Here is a 24,028-nt window from a genome sequence, read left to right as displayed (position 1 = left end):
ACATAAATTTCAAACAAAGGTTGGGTTTTCCATCTTAAAATAGGAACAAGTTGAAATTGCATTTTTTAAAAATTAAAAAAAAAAAAAACATTTGCAAACTGATAATGAAAAAAAAGGAGGAAAACCATTCCGAAGACTGTAAGACAGCAAACATTGATCTTAGACAATTCTTTTTTCAAGTTTTTTTGTTTTTTTTACACAGTGGTCACCACTTATCAAGGCCCGGAAGCCACTCAGGGATAAGGTTATTGCAAGTACATTAGGTTAGTGTGGAGATTTGATGAAGTGTTTACTTAAGGGGGCGGTTCGTTAGGAATTTGTTAATGTTGGACTTGAACACATCCAAGTTGTAGTCAGGTGGGAAGCAGGCAGATGGAACAGAGTTCCACAGGCGTGCAGTTCTAAGAAAGAAGCTTTGTTCATGGAATCCACGTTTTGATTTAGGCACAGATAAAGAGTGGGGGAAATTTTTCACAGTGGATTCAGCTAGACGGGTGTTTTTCGTGAAAGATTGGCAAGGGGGGGGACCAGAGATTGGAGTTCAGACGAGCACCTGCCATGGAAATAACGGTAAAACAAAGACAGGCTCGCAACGTCTCTTCTGTGGGAGAGAGGTTGCAGGGTAGAGAAAAGGGCATCACCCACTAAGCCACAAAGTCTATTTTGTACTCTGTCAAGGCAGGATAGGCTGTTTTTAGCAGCTCCTGCCCAGATATGGCAGCAGTATTCCATCCTTGGACGTACTTGGCTTTTATATAGATAGAGAATTGCATCAGTAGTGAGATATCTTCTGGAGCGGTAGAAGGATCCCACCATCTTTCCAGTGACCTTGGCAACAGACTTGACGTACGTGTTCCATTTCAGATCAGGAGTAAAGGTCAAACCCAGAAGCTTGTCAAAACACGGGGCCCCTCCCAGACAAGAGCCATCCATCACAATTGATGCCAGATGGGGATCAGAGTGTTGATGATGTAAGGATAAGAGTTTGGTTTTAGATGCATTAAAGGTAACCAGCCACGTCTTCCCCCACTGAACCACGCGCTCGAGATCAGAGGAGAGAGAATCAGAGAGAACTTTGTCATTTACAGCCTTTGATGTGTTGCCGTAGATGGTCGTGTCATCAGCATAGATGTCAACGAATGATTTAAGTATGTGTTTAGGGAGGTCATTGATGTAGATCAGGAAGAGAGTTGGGCCCAGGATTGACCCTTGAGGGACTCCAGCATTAATACTGCAGGCCTCTGATTTTTGTCTATCGACCACTACTCTTATGAGCCTATCGAAAAGAAATGATTTAATGATTGAGAAAACATTTCCAGTTATACCGTAGCTGGAAATCTTGTGAAGTAGACCCTTATGCCATACCTTGTCGAAGGCCTTTGATATGTCAAGAGCAATTGCCCTAGAAAGGAAGCCTTTGTCAAGAGATTCACTAATCCTGTGGGATATAACCGTCAGCACATCTGTGGTAGATCTTGCAGAGCGGAAACCATATTGTGTGTCACTAAGAAAGTTGTTTCTGCTGAGGTGGTTGACTATTTCTCTATTTAATATGGATTCCAGCAACTTACTCATAACACGCAGGAGACTTATTGGTCTGTACTGAGAGGGAGATGACTTATCACCTGAATTCTTAAATACAGGGACAAACTGATGAGGTCTTCCAGGGAGTCGGAAAGAACTTCTCCTTAAGGCAACGCTTAAACAGTTTTCTAAGTATGGGAGCAAGTTCTGGTTGAAGCTTTTTTAACACTATAATTGGGATGCCGTCAGGACCAGTTGCTTTACTAGAGTCAAGGTTCTTGATTAGCTTGGCGACCTCATGCACGGATATTTGTATGTTACCTAGCATGTTCTGTGTTATAGGAGGAAATATGGGGAGTTGATGGCCTTCGTCGCATAGGGTAGAATTAGCTGCAAAGTTCTTTGCAAATAGTTTGGCCTTGTCTGACGCTGACGAGATGACCTCTGGTCCATTGATAATGGTTGGGATAGAATGCACACTTCTGTTCAGGATCCTATTTGTTATTTGCCAAAACTGGTGGGAACCAAGCCGCTGATCAGCTCCCTTGGATTTAACAGACTGGGCATATAGCTCTCTTGCATTTTTTATTACTCTTTTACAGTGGTTGCTGGCAGTCCTGAAAGCAGCTTTAGTCTCAGTGCATCTATTACGTTGGTAGCTATGGAAAAAGTGATTTCTGTGCGCGATAGCAGCAGCACATTCTGAGGAGAACCATGGCTGGCTGTTAGGTTTTTGTTGGAATTTTTTGGATGGTATGAATTGGTCTATGCCTACAATTAACCGTTCGGTCAGATCTGACACTCCCTTTTTAAACATGGAGTGCAGAAGTAAATCAGATATGAATGTACGGAAGCTATCCCAGTCAGCCATAGAGTATCGGTATACAGTACGGTGGAGGGCTACGTCTGGGGACTTATTACATTTCGTTTTATCTTAACTGATACGTCGGAGTGGTCGGAGGATCCTAGAGGAGAATGAACGGAACATGAACATAGCTCAGGGGAAGTTGAGAGGAAAAGGTCTAGGAGGCTTGCATATTGAACGGGTGTATCAGGCACACGGGTGGGTTCGCGAACAATCTGAGTGAGGTCATAAGCAATAGCAAAATCATGACAAAACCTCCCCTCATCGTCTGTCTTAATTGAATGGGTCAGCCATTCCACGTTATGGACGTTGAAGTCACCACAGATGTGGATGTTAGCCGAGGGATGTAAAGACAGGATGTGGTCTATTTTCTCAAATATCCTCTTAAAGATAGTAACTCCGCTGTTGTGGGTCCGATAGAGGGCAAATATAAATGCAGTGGTGTTAGCAAGTGCAGCCCGGAAGCACATATAGGGTAAATTAGGATCTTCTCTAGAGATATCCCTGCCACACGAGAAGCCATCTTTAATGTAGGCACATATTCCATGCCCATGGCGATCTTGGGGGTCAGATTTAGATATTAAGTTAGAGTATCCGTTAATTATGAACTCATCTAGGGAAGTGGTCAGCCCTATTCCGGTTTCGCTTAGAAATAATATGTTCGGTTTCGTCTCTGTAATTGGGTTTCAACCTCTGGAAGGTTGGAATGTAGAACCCTGATGTTGGAGAAGGAGACTTGGTAGTAGGGATCTACGTTGGAAGATGGGGTTCTAGGTTTATAGAAAAGTTTGAGAAAAAATAACTTTCCATTCTATTCTGATAGTGGTTTGAGGTAGAATGTTTCCAATAAAATAACTTTTGAAAATAACTGGTGAAGAACTAAAAACAGAAAAATATAAAAGAAAAATTTGTATATTTATTTATTTATTGGCGAACTGTTATCCCCATCTTCATAGTAGTTGTTTCACCATGTTTCGGCCAATTAATCCTCTGGCCTTCTTCAGGTGACTTGGCCTCAACCTCTGCATCAATTATGAAGATGAGGATAACAGTCCACAAATAAAGAAATATACAAATTACTCATCTCAAGCGATTCCAATAAAAACTATATAAAACATTTTTTATGGGGTTTTCTTTCTTTTTCTCAAAGCTATAAGAAAAAGTTATAAAAAAAGACTATATAAAGAAAAAACTATAAAGAAAAAACTATAAAGGAAACCATAAAAAGCAAAAACTAAACTATGAAAAGAAAAAAATACTATAAAAGAAATCTACAAGAAAAAAAACTATAAAAGAAATCTACAAGAAAAAAAAACTATAAAAGAAATCTACAAGAAAAAAAATATAAAAGAAATCTACAAGAAAAAAAATATAAAAGAAATCTACAAGAAAAAAAACTATAAAAGAAATCTACAAGAAAAAAAAATATAAAAGAAATCTACAAGAAAAAAAAACTATAAAAGAAATCTACAAGAAAAAAAACTATAAAAGAAATCTACAAGAAAAAAAACTATAAAAGAAATCTACAAGAAAAAAAAAATATAAAAGAAATCTAAAAGAAAAAATACTATAAAAGAAATCTACAAGAAAAAATACTATAAAAGAAATCTACAAGAAAAAAATCTATAAAAGAAATCTACAAGAAAAAAAAACTATAAAAGAAATCTACAAGAAAAAAAATACAAAAGAAATCTACAAGAAAAAAAATACAAAAGAAATCTACAAGAAAAAAAATACAAAAGAAATCTACAAGAAAAAAAAACTATAAAAGAAATCTACAAGAAAAAAAAATATAAAAGAAATCTACAAGAAAAAAAACTATAAAAGAAATCTACAAGAAAAAAAACTATAAAAGAAATCTACAAGAAAAAAAAAATATAAAAGAAATCTACAAGAAAAAAAATACAAAAGAAATCTACAAGACAAAAAAACTATAAAAGAAATGGACAAGAAAAAGAAATATAAAAGAAATCTACAAGAAAAAAAATACAAAAGAAATCTACAAGAAAAAAAAACTATAAAATAAATCTACAAGAAAAAAAAAATAAAAGAAATCTACAAGAAAGAAAAACTATAAAAGAAATCTACAAGAAAAAAAATACAAAAGAAATCTACAAGAAAAAAAAACTATAAAAGAAATCTACAAGAAAAAAAAATATAAAAGAAATCTACAAGAAAAAAAAAACTATAAAAGAAATCTACGAGAAAAAAAACTATAAAAGAAATCTACAAGAAAAAAAAATATAAAAGAAATCTACAAGAACAAAAAACTATAAAAGAAATCTACAAGAAAAAATACTATAAAAGAAATCTACAAGAAAAAAAATATAAAAGAAATCTACAAGAAAAAAAAATATAAAAGAAATCTACAAGAAAAAAAACTATAAATGAAATCTAAAAGAAAAAAAACTATAAAAGAAATCTACATGAAAAAAAAAAATATAAAAGAAATCTACAAGAAAAAAAAATATAAAAGAAATCTACAAGATAAAAAAAAATATAAAAGAAATCTACAAGAAAAAAAATATAAAAGAAATCTACAAGAAAAAAAATATAAAAGAAATCTACAAGAAAAAAAATATAAAAGAAATCTACAAGAAAAAAATCTATAAAAGAAATCTACAAGAAAAAATACTATAAAAGAAATCTACAAGAAGAAAAATATAAAAGAAATCTACAAGAAAAAAAGCTATAAAAGAAATCTACAAGAAAAAAAAATATAAAAGAAATCTACAAGAAAAAAAAATATAAAAGAAATCTACAAGAAAAAATACTATAAAAGAAATCTACAAGAAAAAATACTATAAAAGAAATCTACAAGAAAAAAAAAATATAAAAGAAATCTACAAGAAAAAAAACTATAAAAGAAATCTACAAGAAAAAAAACTATAAAGAAATCTAAAAGAAAAAAAACTATAAAAGAAATCTACAAGAAAAAAAACTATAAAAGAAATCTACAAGAAAAAAAACTATAAAGAAATCTAAAAGAAAAAAAACTATAAAAGAAATCTACAAGAAAAAAAATTATAAAGAAATCTAAAAGAAAAAAAACTATAAAAGAAATCTACAAAAAAAAACTATAAAAAAAATCTACAAGAAAAAAAACTATAAAGAAATCTACAAGAAAAAAAACTATAAAAGAAATCTACAAGAAAAAAAACTATAAAGAAATCTACAAAAAAAAACTATAAAAGAAATCTACAAGAAAAAAAACTATAAAGAAATCTACAAGAAAAAAAACTATAAAGAAATCTACAAGAAAAAAAACTATAAAGAAATCTACAAGAAAAAAAACTATAAAGAAATCTAAAAGAAAAAAAACTATAAAGAAATCTAAAAGAAAAAAAACTATAAAGAAATCTACAAGAAAAAAAAATATAAAAGAAATCTACAAGAAAAAAAAACTATAAAAGAAATCTACAAGAAAAAAAACTATAAAAGACATCTACAAGAAAAAAACTATAAAAGAAATCTACAAGAAAAAAAATACAAAAGAAATCTACAAGAAAAAAAATATAAAAGAAATCTACAAGAAAAAAAATATAAAAGAAATCTAAAAGAAAAAAAATATAAAAGAAATCTAAAAGAAAAAAAATATAAAAGAAATCTAAACGAAAAAAAAATATAAAAGAAATCTACAAGAAAAAAAAACTATAAAAGAAATCTACAAGAAAAAAAATATAAAAGAAATCTACAAGAAAAAAATACAAAAGAAATCTACAAGAAAAAAAATATAAAAGAAATCTACAAGAAAAAAAATATAAAAGAAATCTACAAGAAAAAAAACTATAAAGAAATCTAAAAGAAAAAAAACTATAAAAGAAATCTACAAGAAAAAAAACTATAAAAGAAATCTAAAAGAAAAAAAACTATAAAAGAAATCTAAAAGAAAAAAATCTATAAAAGAAATCTAAAAGAAAAAATACTATAAAAGAAATCTAAAAGAAAAAAATCTATAAAAGAAATCTAAAAGAAAAAAAACTATAAAAGAAATCTACAAGAAAAAAAAATATAAAAGAAATCTAAAAGAAAAAAAATCTATAAAGAAATCTACAAGAAAAAAATCTATAAAAGAAATCTACAAGAAAAAAATCTATAAAAGAAATCTAAAAGAAAAAAATCTATAAAAGAAATCTAAAAGAAAAAAAACTATAAAAGAAATCTAAAAGAAAAAAAACTATAAAAGAAATCTACAAGAAAAAAAATATAAAAGAAATCTACAAGAAAAAAAACTATAAAAGAAATCTAAAAGAAAAAAAACTATAAAAGAAATCTAAAAGAAAAAAATCTATAAAAGAAATCTAAAAGAAAAAAAACTATAAAAGAAATCTAAAAGAAAAAAATCTATAAAAGAAATCTAAAAGAAAAAAAATACAAAAGAAATCTACAAGAAAAAAAATATAAAAGAAATCTACAAGAAAAAAAATATAAAAGCAATCTACAAGAAAAAAAACTATAAAGAAATCTAAAAGAAAAAAAACTATAAAAGAAATCTACAAGAAAAAAAACTATAAAAGAAATCTAAAAGAAAAAAATCTATAAAAGAAATCTAAAAGAAAAAATACTATAAAAGAAATCTAAAAGAAAAAAATCTATAAAAGAAATCTAAAAGAAAAAAATCTATAAAAGAAATCTACAAGAAAAAAAACTATAAAAGAAATCTAAAAGAAAAAAATCTATAAAAGAAATCTAAAAGAAAAAAATCTATAAAAGAAATCTAAAAGAAAAAAAACTATAAAAGAAATCTAAAAGAAAAAAAAATATAAAAGAAATCTAAAAGAAAAAAAATCTATAAAGAAATCTAAAAGAAAAAGATCTATAAAAGAAATCTACAAGAAAAAAATCTATAAAAGAAATCTAAAAGAAAAAAATCTATAAAAGAAATCTAAAAGAAAAAAAACTATAAAAGAAATCTAAAAGAAAAAAATCTATAAAAGAAATCTACAAGAAAAAAAATATAAAAGAAATCTACAAGAAAAAAATCTATAAAAGAAATCTAAAAGAAAAAAAACTATAAAAGAAATCTAAAAGAAAAAAAACTATAAAAGAAATCTAAAAGAAAAAAATCTATAAAAGAAATCTAAAAGAAAAAAAACTATAAAAGAAATCTAAAAGAAAAAAATCTATAAAAGAAATCTACAAGAAAAAAAATATAAAAGAAATCTAAAAGAAAAAAAACTATAAAAGAAATCTAAAAGAAAAAAATCTATAAAAGAAATCTAAAAGAAAAAAAATATAAAAGAAATCTAAAAGAAAAAAACTATAAAAGAAATCTACAAGAAAAAAAATATAAAAGAAATCTACAAGAAAAAAAACTATAAAAGAAATCTAAAAGAAAAAAAACTATACAAGAAATCTAAAAGAAAAAAAACTATAAAAGAAATCTAAAAGAAAAAAAACTATAAAAGAAATCTAAAAGAAAAAAATCTATAAAAGAAATCTAAAAGAAAAAAAATATAAAAAAAATCTAAAAGAAAAAAATCTATAAAAGAAATCTAAAAGAAAAAAATACTATAAAAGAAATCTACAAGAAAAAAAATATAAAAGAAATCTAAAAGAAAAAAAACTATAAAAGAAATCTAAAAGAAAAAAATCTATAAAAGAAATCTAAAAGAAAAAAAATATAAAAGAAATCTAAAAGAAAAAAAACTATAAAAGAAATCTAAAAGAAAAAAATACTATAAAAGAAATCTACAAGAAAAAAAATATAAAAGAAATCTACAAGAAAAAAAACTATAAAAGAAATCTAAAAGAAAAAAAACTATAAAGAAATCTACAAGAAAAAATACTATAAAAGAAATCTACAAGAAAAAAAACTATAAACAAATCTAAAAGAAAAAAAACTATAAAAGAAATCTACAAGAAAAAAATCTATAAAAGAAATCTAAAAGAAAAAAATCTATAAAAGAAATCTAAAAGAAAAAAAACTATAAAAGAAATCTACAAGAAAAAAAATATAAAAGAAATCTAAAAGAAAAAAATCTATAAAAGAAATCTAAAAGAAAAAAAATATAAAAGAAATCTAAAAGAAAAAAAACTATAAAAGAAATCTAAAAGAAAAAAAAATATAAAGAAATCTACAAGAAAAAATACTATAAAAGAAATCTACAAGAAAAAAAATATAAAAGAAATCTACAAGAAAAAAAATATAAAAGAAATCTAAAAGAAAAAAAACTATAAAGAAATCTAAAAGAAAAAAAATATAAAAAAAATCTAAAAGAAAAAAATATAAAAGAAATCTAAAAGAAAAAAATATAAAAGAAATCTAAAAGAAAAAAAACTATAAAAGAAATCTAAAAGAAAAAAAATATAAAAAAAAATCTAAAAGAAAAAAATATAAAAAAAATCTAAAAGAAAAAAATATAAAAGAAATCTAAAAGAAAAAAAACTATAAAAGAAATCTAAAAGAAAAAAAATATAAAAAAAATCTAAAAGAAAAAAATATAAAAGAAATCTAAAAGAAAAAAATCTATAAAAGAAATCTAAAAGAAAAAAATCTATAAAAGAAATCTAAAAGAAAAAAATCTATAAAAGAAATCTAAAAGAAAAAAAACTATAAAAGAAATCTAAAAGAAAAAAATCTATAAAAGAAATCTACAAGAAAAAAATCTATAAAAGAAATCTAAAAGAAAAAAATCTATAAAAGAAATCTAAAAGAAAAAAATCTATAAAAGAAATCTAAAAGAAAAAAATCTATAAAAGAAATCTAAAAGAAAAAAATCTATAAAAGAAATCTACAAGAAAAAAATCTATAAAAGAAATCTACAAGAAAAAAATCTATAAAAGAAATCTACAAGAAAAAAATCTATAAAAGAAATCTAAAAGAAAAAAATCTATAAAAGAAATCTAAAAGAAAAAAATCTATAAAAGAAATCTACAAGAAAAAAAATACTATAAAAGAAATCTAAAAGAAAAAAAAAATACTATAAAAGAAATCTAAAAGAAAAAAATCTATAAAAGAAATCTACAAGAAAAAAAATATAAAAGAAATCTAAAAGAAAAAAATCTATAAAAGAAATCTACAAGAAAAAAAACTATAAAAGAAATCTAAAAGAAAAAAATCTATAAAAGAAATCTAAAAGAAAAAATACTATAAAAGAAATCTAAAAGAAAAAAATCTATAAAAGAAATCTAAAAGAAAAAAAACTATAAAAGAAATCTACAAGAAAAAAAACTATAAAAGAAATCTAAAAGAAAAAAACTATAAAAGAAATCTAAAAGAAAAAATACTATAAAAGAAATCTAAAAGAAAAAAATCTATAAAAGAAATCTAAAAGAAAAAAAACTATAAAAGAAATCTAAAAGAAAAAAAACTATAAAAGAAATCTACAAGAAAAAAAATATAAAAGAAATCTAAAAGAAAAAAATCTATTAAAGAAATCTAAAAGAAAAAAATCTATAAAAGAAATCTACAAGAAAAAAAATATAAAAGAAATCTAAAAGAAAAAAAACTATAAAAGAAATCTAAAAGAAAAAAATCTATGAAAGAAATCTAAAAGAAAAAAATCTATAAAAGAAATCTAAAAGAAAAAAATCTATAAAAGAAATCTAAAAGAAAAAAATCTATAAAAGAAATCTACAAGAAAAAAAATATAAAAGAAATCTAAAAGAAAAAAATCTATAAAAGAAATCTAAAAGAAAAAAATCTATAAAAGAAATCTAAAAGAAAAAAATCTATAAAATAAATCTAAAAGAAAAAAATCTATAAAAGAAATCTAAAAGAAAAAAATCTATAAAAGAAATCTACAAGAAAAAAAATATAAAAGAAATCTAAAAGAAAAAAATCTATAAAAGAAATCTACAAGAAAAAAACTATAAAAGAAATCTAAAAGAAAAAATCTATAAAAGAAATCTAAAAGAAAAAAATCTATAAAAGAAATCTACAAGAAAAAAAATATAAAAGAAATCTAAAAGAAAAAAATCTATAAAAGAAATCTAAAAGAAAAAAAACTATAAAAGAAATCTAAAAGAAAAAAATCTATAAAAGAAATCTAAAAGAAAAAAATCTATAAAAGAAATCTACAAGAAAAAAAATATAAAAGAAATCTACAAGAAAAAAATCTATAAAAGAAATCTAAAAGAAAAAAATCTATAAAAGAAATCTACAAGAAAAAAAATATAAAAGAAATCTAAAAGAAAAAAATCTATAAAAGAAATCTACAAGAAAAAAAACTATAAAAGAAATCTACAAGAAAAAAAATATAAAAGAAATCTAAAAGAAAAAAATCTATAAAAGAAATCTAAAAGAAAAAAATCTATAAAAGAAATCTACAAGAAAAAAAACTATAAAAGAAATCTAAAAGAAAAAAATCTATAAAAGAAATCTAAAAGAAAAAAATCTATAAAAGAAATCTACAAGAAAAAAAACTATAAAAGAAATCTAAAAGAAAAAAACTATAAAAGAAATCTAAAAGAAAAAAATCTATAAAAGAAATCTAAAAGAAAAAAAACTATAAAAGAAATCTAAAAGAAAAAAAACTATAAAAGAAATCTAAAAGAAAAAAATCTATAAAAGAAATCTACAAGAAAAAAATCTATAAAAGAAATCTAAAAGAAAAAAAATCTATAAAAGAAATCTAAAAGAAAAAAATCTATAAAAGAAATCTAAAAGAAAAAAATCTATAAAAGAAATCTACAAGAAAAAAAACTAAAGAAGAAATCTAAAAGAAAAAAACTATAAAAGAAATCTAAAAGAAAAAAATCTATAAAAGAAATCTACAAGAAAAAAATCTATAAAAGAAATCTACAAGAAAAAAAATACTATAAAAGAAATCTAAAAGAAAAAAATCTATAAAAGAAATCTACAAGAAAAAAAATACTATAAAAGAAATCTAAAAGAAAAAAATCTATAAAAGAAATCGAAAAGAAAAAAAACTATAAAGAAATCTAAAAGAAAAAAATCTATAAAAGAAATCTAAAAGAAAAAAAACTATAAAAGAAATCTAAAAGAAAAAAATCTATAAAAGAAATCTAAAAGAAAAAAAACTATAAAAGAAATCTAAAAGAAAAAAATCTATAAAAGAAATCTACAAGAAAAAAAATATAAAAGAAATCTACAAGAAAAAAAACTATAAAAGAAATCTAAAATAAAAAAATCTATAAAAGAAATCTACAAGAAAAAAATATAAAAGAAATCTACAAGAAAAAAAAACTATAAAAGAAATCTACAAGAAAAAAACTATAAAAGAAATCTACAAGAAAAAAAACTATAAAAGAAATCTACAAGAAAAAAAATATAAAAGAAATCTACAAGAAAAAAAAATATAAAAGAAATCTACAAGAAAAAAAACTATAAAAGAAATTTACAAGAAAAAAAAATATAAAAGAAATCTACAAGAAAAAAAAACTATAAAAGAAATCTACAAGAAAAAAACTATAAAAGAAATCTAAAAGAAAAAAAACTATAAAAGAAATCTACAAGAAAAAAAATATAAAAGAAATCTACAAGAAAAAAAAAATATAAAAGAAATCTACAAGAAAAAAATACTATAAAAGAAATCTACAAGAAAAAAAACTATAAAAGAAATCTACAAGAAAAAAAACTATAAAGAAATCTAAAAGAAAAAAAACTATAAAAGAAATCTACAAGAAAAAAAACTATAAAAGAAATCTACAAGAAAAAAAACTATAAAGAAATCTAAAAGAAAAAAAACTATAAAAGAAATCTACAAGAAAAAAAACTATAAAGAAATCTAAAAGAAAAAAAACTATAAAAGAAATCTACAAAAAAAAACTATAAAAGAAATCTACAAGAAAAAAAACTATAAAAGAAATCTACAAGAAAAAAAACTATAAAGAAATCTAAAAGAAAAAAAACTATAAAAGAAATCTACAAGATAAAAAAAATATAAAAGAAATCTACAAGAAAAAAAACTATAAAGAAATCTACAAGAAAAAAAACTATAAAGAAATCTAAAAGAAAAAAAACTATAAAGAAATCTAAAAGAAAAAAAACTATAAAAGAAATCTAAAAGAAAAAAAATATAAAAAAAATCTAAAAGAAAAAAATATAAAAAAAATCTAAAAGAAAAAAATATAAAAGAAATCTAAAAGAAAAAAAACTATAAAAGAAATCTAAAAGAAAAAAAATATAAAAAAAATCTAAAAGAAAAAAATATAAAAGAAATCTAAAAGAAAAAAATCTATAAAAGAAATCTAAAAGAAAAAAATCTATAAAAGAAATCTAAAAGAAAAAAATCTATAAAAGAAATCTAAAAGAAAAAAAACTATAAAAGAAATCTAAAAGAAAAAAATCTATAAAAGAAATCTACAAGAAAAAAATCTATAAAAGAAATCTAAAAGAAAAAAATCTATAAAAGAAATCTAAAAGAAAAAAATCTATAAAAGAAATCTAAAAGAAAAAAATCTATAAAAGAAATCTAAAAGAAAAAAATCTATAAAAGAAATCTACAAGAAAAAAATCTATAAAAGAAATCTACAAGAAAAAAATCTATAAAAGAAATCTACAAGAAAAAAATCTATAAAAGAAATCTAAAAGAAAAAAATCTATAAAAGAAATCTAAAAGAAAAAAATCTATAAAAGAAATCTACAAGAAAAAAAATACTATAAAAGAAATCTAAAAGAAAAAAAAAATACTATAAAAGAAATCTAAAAGAAAAAAATCTATAAAAGAAATCTACAAGAAAAAAAATATAAAAGAAATCTAAAAGAAAAAAATCTATAAAAGAAATCTACAAGAAAAAAAACTATAAAAGAAATCTAAAAGAAAAAAATCTATAAAAGAAATCTAAAAGAAAAAATACTATAAAAGAAATCTAAAAGAAAAAAATCTATAAAAGAAATCTAAAAGAAAAAAAACTATAAAAGAAATCTACAAGAAAAAAAACTATAAAAGAAATCTAAAAGAAAAAAACTATAAAAGAAATCTAAAAGAAAAAATACTATAAAAGAAATCTAAAAGAAAAAAATCTATAAAAGAAATCTAAAAGAAAAAAAACTATAAAAGAAATCTAAAAGAAAAAAAACTATAAAAGAAATCTACAAGAAAAAAAATATAAAAGAAATCTAAAAGAAAAAAATCTATTAAAGAAATCTAAAAGAAAAAAATCTATAAAAGAAATCTACAAGAAAAAAAATATAAAAGAAATCTAAAAGAAAAAAAACTATAAAAGAAATCTAAAAGAAAAAAATCTATGAAAGAAATCTAAAAGAAAAAAATCTATAAAAGAAATCTAAAAGAAAAAAATCTATAAAAGAAATCTAAAAGAAAAAAATCTATAAAAGAAATCTACAAGAAAAAAAATATAAAAGAAATCTAAAAGTAAAAAATCTATAAAAGAAATCTAAAAGAAAAAAATCTATAAAAGAAATCTAAAAGAAAAAAATCTATAAAAGAAATCTAAAAGAAAAAAATCTATAAAAGAAATCTAAAAGAAAAAAATCTATAAAAGAAATCTACAAGAAAAAAAATATAAAAGAAATCTAAAAGAAAAAAATCTATAAAAGAAATCTAAAAGAAAAAAAACTATAAAAGAAATCTAAAAGAAAAAATCTATAAAAGAAATCTAAAAGAAAAAAATCTATAAAAGAAATCTACAAGAAAAAAAATATAAAAGAAATCTAAAAGAAAAAAATCTATAAAAGAAATCTAAAAGAAAAAAAACTATAAAAGAAATCTAAAAGAAAAAAATCTATAAAAGAAATCTAAAAGAAAAAAATCTATAAAAGAAATCTACAAGAAAAAAAATATAAAAGAAATCTACAAGAAAAAAATCTATAAAAGAAATCTAAAAGAAAAAAATCTATAAAAGAAATCTACAAGAAAAAAAATATAAAAGAAATCTAAAAGAAAAAAATCTATAAAAGAAATCTACAAGAAAAAAAACTATAAAAGAAATCTACAAGAAAAAAAATATAAAAGAAATCTAAAAGAAAAAAATCTATAAAAGAAATCTAAAAGAAAAAAATCTATAAAAGAAATCTACAAGAAAAAAAACTATAAAAGAAATCTAAAAGAAAAAAATCTATAAAAGAAATCTAAAAGAAAAAAATCTATAAAAGAAATCTACAAGAAAAAAAACTATAAAAGAAATCTAAAAGAAAAAAACTATAAAAGAAATCTAAAAGAAAAAAATCTATAAAAGAAATCTAAAAGAAAAAAAACTATAAAAGAAATCTAAAAGAAAAAAAACTATAAAAGAAATCTAAAAGAAAAAAATCTATAAAAGAAATCTACAAGAAAAAAATCTATAAAAGAAATCTAAAAGAAAAAAAATCTATAAAAGAAATCTAAAAGAAAAAAATCTATAAAAGAAATCTAAAAGAAAAAAATCTATAAAAGAAATCTACAAGAAAAAAAACTAAAGAAGAAATCTAAAAGAAAAAAACTATAAAAGAAATCTAAAAGAAAAAAATCTATAAAAGAAATCTACAAGAAAAAAATCTATAAAAGAAATCTACAAGAAAAAAAATACTATAAAAGAAATCTAAAAGAAAAAAATCTATAAAAGAAATCTACAAGAAAAAAAATACTATAAAAGAAATCTAAAAGAAAAAAATCTATAAAAGAAATCTAAAAGAAAAAAATCTATAAAAGAAATCGAAAAGAAAAAAAACTATAAAGAAATCTAAAAGAAAAAAATCTATAAAAGAAATCTAAAAGAAAAAAAACTATAAAAGAAATCTAAAAGAAAAAAATCTATAAAAGAAATCTAAAAGAAAAAAAACTATAAAAGAAATCTAAAAGAAAAAAATCTATAAAAGAAATCTACAAGAAAAAAAATATAAAAGAAATCTACAAGAAAAAAAACTATAAAAGAAATCTAAAATAAAAAAATCTATAAAAGAAATCTACAAGAAAAAAATATAAAAGAAATCTACAAGAAAAAAAAACTATAAAAGAAATCTACAAGAAAAAAACTATAAAAGAAATCTAAAAGAAAAAAATCTATAAAAGAAATCTACAAGAAAAAAATCTATAAAAGAAATCTACAAGAAAAAAAATACTATAAAAGAAATCTAAAAGAAAAAAAACTATAAAAGAAATCTACAAGATAAAAAAAATATAAAAGAAATCTACAAGAAAAAAAACTATAAAGAAATCTACAAGAAAAAAAACTATAAAGAAATCTAAAAGAAAAAAAACTATAAAGAAATCTAAAAGAAAAAAAAATATAAAAGAAATCTACAAGAAAAAAAAATATAAAAGAAATCTACAAGAAAAAAAAACTATAAAAGAAATCTACAAGAAAAAAACTATAAAAGAAATCTACAAGAAAAAAATACAAAAGAAATCTACAAGAAAAAAAATATAAAAGAAATCTACAAGAAAAAAATATAAAAGAAATCTAAAAGAAAAAAAATATAAAAGAAATCTAAAAGAAAAAAAAATATAAAAGAAATCTACAAGAAAAAAAAACTATAAAAGAAATCTACAAGAAAAAAAATATAAAAGAAATCTACAAGAAAAAAAATACAAAAGAAATCTACAAGAAAAAAAATATAAAAGAAATCTACAAGAAAAAAAATATAAAAGAAATCTAAAAGAAAAAAAACTATAAAGAAATCTAAAAGAAAAAAAACTATAAAAGAAATCTAAAAGAAAAAAAACTATAAAAGAAATCTAAAAGAAAAAAATCTATAAAAGAAATCTACAAGAAAAAAAATATAAAAGAAATCTACAAGAAAAAAAACTATAAAGAAATCTAAAAGAAAAAAATCTATAAAAGAAATCTAAAAGAAAAAAATCTATAAAAGAAATCTAAAAGAAAAAAAATATAAAAGAAATCTACAAGAAAAAAAACTATAAAGAAATCTACAAGAAAAAAAAACTATAAAAGAAATCTACAAGAAAAAAAATATAAAAGAAATCTACAAGAAAAAAAATACAAAAGAAATCTACAAGAAAAAAATCTATAAAAGAAATCTACAAGAAAAAAAATATAAAAGAAATCTAAAAGAAAAAAAACTATAAAAGAAATCTACAAGAAAAAAAACTATAAAAGAAATCTAAAAGAAAAAAAATATAAAAGAAATCTAAAAGAAAAAAAACTATAAAAGAAATCTAAAAGAAAAAAATCTATAAAAGAAATCTACAAGAAAAAAATCTATAAAAGAAATCTAAAAGAAAAAAATCTATAAAAGAAATCTACAAGAAAAAAAATATAAAAGAAATCTACAAGAAAAAAAAACTATAAAAGAAATCTACAAGAAAAAAAAACTATAAAAGAAATCTACAAGAAAAAAAAATATAAAAGAAATCTACAAGAAAAAAAAAATATAAAAGAAATCTACAAGAAAAAAAAACTATAAAAGAAATCTACAAGAAAAAAAATATAAAAGAAATCTACAAGAAAAAAAATATAAAAGAAATCTAAAAGAAAAAAAACTATAAAAGAAATCTACAAGAAAAAAACTATAAAAGAAATCTACAAGAAAAAAATATAAAAGAAATCTACAAGAAAAAAAACTATAAAAGAAATCTAAAAGAAAAAAATCTATAAAAGAAATCTACAAGAAAAAAAATATAAAAGAAATCTACAAGAAAAAAAAACTATAAAAGAAATCTACAAGAAAAAAACTATAAAAGAAATCTACAAGAAAAAAAATATAAAAGAAATCTACAAGAAAAAAAAAATATAAAAGAAATCTACAAGAAAAAAAACTATAAAAGAAATTTACAAGAAAAAAAAACTATAAAAGAAATCTACAAGAAAAAAAAACTATAAAAGAAATCTACAAGAAAAAAAAATATAAAAGAAATGTACAAGAAAAAAAAATATAAAAGAAATGTACAAGAAAAAAAACTATAAAAGAAATGTACAAGAAAAAAAAATATAAAAGAAATCTACAAGAAAAAAAAACTATAAAAGAAATCTAAAAGAAAAAAAACTATAAAAGAAATCTACAAGAAAAAAAACTACAAAAGAAATCTACAAGAAAAAAACTATAAAAGAAAGCGACAAGAAAAAAACTATAAAAGAAATGTACAAGAAAAAAAAATATAAAAGAAATCGACAAAAAAACATAAAAGGAACTACAAAGAAAAAACTACGAAAGAAACTGTGAAAAAGAAAAACTAAACTATAAAAAGAAAAAAAATATTAAAAAAAACTATAAAAAAATAACTATAAAAAAATAACTATAAAAAAAAATTATTAAAAAAACTAAAAAAAAACTCTAAAAAAACTCTAAAAAAAAAAAAGGATGAAAATTATTTGATGCTTTTTTGATCGGTTGACAATTTTTTTTTTCTGAAGTATTCCTATAGTTTTAGAAAACAAAACTTCCGTTCTATTCTTATAGTGGTTGTAGGTAGAATGTTTTCAATACATAAATATTACAAACAGAACTGTTGGAAAATACATGCCAATAACTGGGGAAGAAAGAAAAAAAAAATTAAAAACAGAAAAATATAAATAAAGAAAAACTACTACAAAAAAGAAAAAAATATTTTTTATTTATTTATTTGCAGATTGTTATCCTCATCTTCATAGTTGCCATGGTTTCACGTTTTGGCCAATTATTCCCCTGCATGAACTATGAAGATGAGGATAGCAGCCCCAAATAAAAAAAAAATAAATATACAAATTACTGCTCTCAAAGGACTCTGATAAAAAAATATAAAAAACGTTTTTTCTAGGTTTTCTCAAAGCTATAAGAAAAAGTTATAAAAAGAAATCTATAAAGAAAAAAAGTATTAAAAACAAAGAAAAAAAACAAAACTATAAAAAAGAAATAACTATAAAAAAAATTATAAAAGAAACTATAAAGAAAAAAACTATAAAAGAAACCATAAAAAAGAAATACTAGACTATAAAAAGAAAAAAAAACTATAAAAAAAACATAAAATAGATGTACATAACAATTACCAAATATTCCTACAGTACAAAAAGATTTCCTTAAATATATTCCCAAGATAAAACTTAATTCCCTACAAAACATTGCTATAATGAAAACAAATATTTTATGAAAATATCATGAAACTATTTTATAATAAAAACAAGTGAAGCATGCATGGTCCCCCGTGAGTGCACAGTGAACGAGGCATCAAAAAAATGACTAAGTTCAGCATTCTTCCCCTCCCACCACCAATTTAGTCCCAAAAGTCCTCAAGGGACGTCAAATCCTGGTGAAAGTGAACAAACGGTGCAGTTTCAGGCCTTAACATGTGTAAATTTGAGTTCCGCACCATGCAAAAAAAAAAAAAAAAAAAAAAAAAAAAAGAAATGACTAAGTCCATCATTTGCCCCCACCCCCATTTAGCCCCCAAAAGTCCCAAGGCCTTAACATATTTGCATTCAAGTTCAGCACCATGCAAAACTGCTAAATAAACATACACAGAAAATTTTGAACAAATATGGTAAAATAGTCCCAAAAATGGAGTGTTTTCATTAGCCCTGAAAGAGCCCCTGGGGCACACCCAAGAGTTATCGCGAAGTATAGACAAACAAAATTATATAGAAATCAGTTACAACTTTTCAGAAAGTTTGATAAAAATCCAAGGCATCATTTTTTTTTTAATAAGCACAAAAGTGTCAATTTTAGCCATTTTAACCCGAAAGGCACCTCTAGGGGGGAAAAACAGAGTTTTCCCAGAAAATCTGTTGTTACTTTTTTTTTTACTTATGTTTAATGTTTGTGCAAAATTTCAAAAAAATTCCAAGGCGTAGTTATGCGGACAGACGAACGGACAATATATATATATATATATATATATATATATATATATATATGTCCTGTGTACCTATGTCTACCTTGGCTAAGTAGCACTTTTAGCCTGAAAGGCACCCCGGGGAGGTGGGGGGAAGGGAGGTCAACCAGAGTTTCCCCGGAAAATCTGTTCTGTTACTTTTTTTTTTACTCATATCATGTTTAATGTTTGTGCAAAATCTAAAAAAAAAATTCCAAGGCGTATTTATTGAGAAAAGTGCGAACGGATGAACGGACAAGGGCGAATTTACAGGTCAACCAAGAAAAAAAAAAAAAAAAAAAAAAAAAAACAGCACCATATTTTTTTCTGACTTTTCTAATGTTAAATGTTCATACAGTGTTATAATGACAGCTTTCCTCTTCTGATGAGAAGCATTTAGCATGGAAATGCCATGGACTAATAAAAAAGCTCTTTCCCTTTTTTCCTCACAATTTTTTTGTCCTTATTGACCTGATAATTTTATAAAGCTTAAGGTAACTTCTATTACTCTTTCCATTCCAAGGCGTAGTTACCGAGAAAAGTACAGACAGACGAACGATGTCCGGGAGGGGGGGGGAAATTATAAATATGGAACAGTTAAATCGTATGACTAAACTTCTCTATTCAAATGATTATGCTGTATGCAACATTTGGTCGACTTAGTACATCGTTCATTGTATAAACGGGTTACTGAAATAAAAGGTTCATTCCGATACACAGTAAAAAGGCAGGTGTTGCCAACGATCTATGAACAACAAATGCCAGTTAAGAAATGTCTGAAGAAGTGCAGATGAGAATCTATATATTAATACGATAGCGCGTGTGTTATTTTCTGTGTCACGTTTACATTCGGGTCGTTTAATTGCTACGTAATTCCATTTGTTGTAATAAATAATTTTACCAAGAATTCTTCATAAGTTTTGGTTTCGGTTTCGATTATAGTTAATGGCATTCCAATAATCTATCTTTTAAAAATAATTGTATCAAGAATTCTTCATAAGTTTGGATTTTAATTATAGCTGAAGGAAGTAAAGTTATATAAAGTTTGGGATTCGGTTTCGATTCAAGTTGGTTATTTTTTTAAAATTGACGTGAACACTAGAATATTTCAATTAAAAGTTAACAGGTAAAATTATAGAAGAATAAAAGTCGAATCAAATGAGGTATAGTTTGTTTAAACAGTTACATTAAATTTAGCTTAAATTTGCAGTTTTTGAAAAAAAATTACAAGTGCGGACTTTCTTTTTGCCTCCTCTGTGTGTATGTGTGTGTGTATATATGTTTGTGTGTGTGTGTTTCTATATGCTTGTGCATACATACATATATGTATATAGTAAGTTATAAAAATATATATGACAATTAAGCTACACATAAGCCTGACGAATTCTCACGAGAATGAAACACGGAATATTCTGTGTAGCTTAATTGCCATATATATTTTTATAACTTACTACCTAGCTCTATCTATGGATTTATATTTCATAGGTTTCGGTTTCGAGTACAGCTAATAGCACACAAGTCATTTAATTTTTTTATAAATGAATTTGTCAATATTTCCGCATAAGTTTTGGTTTCGGTTTCAATTATAGCTAATGGCACCCCAATAACCTATTTTTTTAAAATAATTTTATCAAGAATTCTTTATAAGTTTTGGTTTCAATTATAGCTGAAGGAACTAAAGTTTATATATATATATATATATATATATAGTCATACAGTACTGTTTCGCTGTTTCACAGCTCATCAGTGCGGCTAGACAGGCAACTACCGCAAGCCAGGTTTGAAACCCGACCGTCTGTATAACCACCCACTGACACGTGCTTCGTCGTCCACGACTCATCAGAGTGGCTACGTAAAAAGTGATACATTTAGTAGTCCTGTGAGGTTAGCCGCGTGGTAGAGGTTTAGGCTTCTTATCACGAGGTGCCGATTTCGAATGTCGCTAGATTCAGCCACTCTGATGAGTTGTGGACGACGAAGCACATGTCAGTGGGTGGTTATATTTTGAAAAAAATATATATACCGCTCCCCATTTAGGGGGTACCAGATTGGTTAATGGGAAAATTATTCCGAACAAGCATTTAGGCAAAAATGCACTTTCGTATAAATACTTAATTCATTCAAGAAAGTATCGCAAATAAAAACATATATATATATATATATATATATATATATTCATAAGTTTGGGATTCAGTTTCGATTCAAGCTGATGAACCCAAGTCATAGACATATTTTTTATTTTTGAAATCGCAACTTTATAATATATAATTTTATCAAGAATTCTTCATAAGTTTTGGTTTCAGTTTCGATTAATGACACTTCATTAATCTATTTTTTTTAAAATAATTTTATCAAGAATTCTTCATAAGTTTTGGTTTCAGTTTCGATTATAGCTGAAGGAACTAAAGTTAAGAAATGTCTGAAGAAGTGCAGATAAGAATCTATATACTAATACGATAACGTGTGTTATTTTTTTTTTGTGTCATGCTTACATCCGGGTCGTTTAATTGTTATGTACTTCCATTTCTTGTCATAAATAATTTTACCAAGAATTCTTAAGTTTTTTCATCGGTTTTGGTTTCGATTATAGCCGATGGCACCCCAATAATCTATTTTTTTTTTATATAAATAATGATATCAAGAATTCCTCATAAGTTTTCGTTTTGATTATAGTTGAAGGTTGGTTGGTTGTTTTTGTTTTACGGCATATCAACCCTTTTCAGGTTATTTGATGCTGAATCGAAAGATTTTGGAGAACAATTTTTAATAGAATATATTTGTTTGTTTTTAAGTCGGTTTCTATTTAACCCATAGTTGGGACCCTAACAGGTACTACTTCGGGTCAGAGTGGACCTGGGAGCAAAGGCAATTTAAGGGTGGCTCCACACTCCCCAAAGTCCGCAAGCTTGGGCCTCACCATTGGATATAGTTTAAGGTCATATCCAGGACCATAGTTGAAGGAACTAAAGTTTTATATATATATATATATATATATATATATATATATATATATATATATATATATATATATATATATATATATATATCTGTCTGTGTGTGTGTGTGTGTGTTTGGGATTCGGTTTTGATTCAAGCTGATGAACCCAAGTCATATAGATATATTTATTTTTGAAATTGCAACTTTATAATATATGAAAATCGAAATGAAAAGGGCTGGCAGAGACAGAGAGAAACGGACGAGGGATGGCAGGGACAGAGAGAAACGGACGAGGGATGGCAGAGAAAGAGACAAACGGACGAGGGCTGGCAGAGAAAGAGACAAACGAACGAGGGCTGGCAGAGAAAGAGACAAACGAACGAGGGCTGGCAGAGAGAGACAAACGAACGAGGGCTGGCAGAGAGAGACAAACGAACGAGGGCTGGCAGAGAGAGAGACAAACGGACGAGGGCTGGCAGAGAGAGAGACAAACGGACGAGGGCTGGCAGAGAGAGACAAACGGATGAGGGCTGGCAGAGAGAGACAAACGGATGAGGGCTGGCAGAGAGAGACAAACGAACGAGGGCTGGCAGAGAGAGAGACAAACGGATGAGGGCTGGCAGAGAAAGACAAACGGACGAGGGTTGGTCGAGATAGAGAGAAATGGACAAGGGCTGGCCAAGAGAGACAAACGGATGGAGACTGGCAGAGACAGAAACGTACGGAGGCTGGCAGAGAGAGAAACAGACGAGGAGAGAGAGAGAGGTAGAGAGAGAGGGACAAAATCAGATCAGTAGTGATGAAAAAAAAAAGAAATTAGTAAATTCATCAGGAATCAAGTACAGGATTAAAAAAAAAAGATGGCTGAAAAAGGAAACTCATATGATTGGAAGGACATTCATTAGAGATTATACATGCAGAGATAGAAAGGAAGAAAAAAGAAATGAAAAAAACAAAAAAAAAAACAATGAAATTGACACTTACAAAGTGTGGTTGAGTTAGAGTCATGGTAAAATCAGTTTGTCTTTGAACAACAAATGAAATGTTTCTCTCAGAATGATACAACGGAATAATATTGGTAGATGTGGGATGACCCGTCAGGTGAGTAATGGCATATAAAGGGGGGGGGGGCAGAGAGAAATGAGGGAATAAAGAGGTGTGAAGATGGCGGAAAATGAAATGAAACGGGGGGGGGGGAAAGAAAATGTAAAGACTCTGAAATAATAGAAAGAGTGGCTGTGTGAGAGAGTGAGAGGAGAGAAAGGAAAATGATTTGGAGTTTAAAATAAAGATATTATAAGTGTGATATGAGGAGGAGGAGGGGAGGTATAGAGGGGAAAATCGAGAATAAGAAAAGGTACAAGAGACAGAAGGAGAGAGAGAGAAGCAAAGATATGGTGATACATAGAAAGAGAGACGGGGGGGGAAAGCGTGAGAAAGGAAGTTTGATAGGTGTGTGATATGGAGAAGGAGATAGTGTCGGAGAAGGTGAGGATGAGAGAGTTGAGGAGTGAGAGTGAGGGGGAGAGTTAAGAGGAGAAAGACTGAGAGGGAGAGAGGGAGTGAGAGAGAGAGAGTGAGAGAGAGTGAGTGAGAGAGAGAGAGTGTGAGAGAGTGAGAGAGAGAGTGAGAGAGAGAGAGAGAGAGTGAGAGAGAGAGAGAGAGAGTGAGAGAGTGAGAGAGTGAGAGAGAGTGAGAGAGAGAGTGAGAGAGAGAGTGAGAGAGAGAGTGAGAGAGAGAGAGAGAGAGAGAGTGAGAGAGAGTGTGAGAGAAAGAAAGTGAGAGAGAGTGTGAGAGAGAGTGAGTGAGAGAGAGTGAGTGAGAGAGAGTGAGTGAGAGAGAGTGAGTGAGAGAGAGTGAGTGAGAGAGAGTGAGTGAGAGAGAGTGAGAGAGAGAGAGTGAGAGAGAGTGTGAGAGAGAGAAAGTGAGAGAGAAAGTGAGAGAGAAAGTGAGAGAGAGAGAGTGTGAGAGAGAGTGAGTGAGTGAGAGAGAGTGAGAGAGAGAGAGTGAGAGAGTGAAACAGACACTGGGTAAAGAAAAAAAAAATCTT

The 24,028-nt window shown here is 24.7% G+C and overlaps 1 protein-coding gene across 18 annotated transcripts in view; it reads right to left on the bottom strand.

Annotated features, from left to right (window-relative positions):
- Nucleotides 1-24,028, bottom strand: part of LOC145270654 (RIMS-binding protein 2-like) — a 1,565,000-nt gene that overhangs the window by 1,193,477 nt on the left and 347,495 nt on the right. The window contains exon 1 of one of the 18 annotated variants that reach the window (XM_080126283.1): nt 22,963-23,086. The exons of the other annotated variants lie outside the window; for them this stretch is intronic. Within the exon in view, the coding sequence (XP_079982409.1) occupies nt 22,963-22,986 (24 nt within the window). The 5' untranslated portion in view covers nt 22,987-23,086. Of the gene's footprint in view, nt 1-22,962; nt 23,087-24,028 lie in introns of those variants that run through there. 18 annotated transcript variants of the gene reach the window in all.

This window comes from Euprymna scolopes, chromosome 46 (genome assembly GCF_053919585.1).
Source record: "Euprymna scolopes isolate OS-2025 chromosome 46, ASM5391958v1, whole genome shotgun sequence".
Taxonomy (NCBI): Eukaryota; Metazoa; Mollusca; class Cephalopoda; order Sepiida; family Sepiolidae; genus Euprymna; species Euprymna scolopes.
This window is presented reverse-complemented; position numbering and strand designations above follow the sequence as displayed.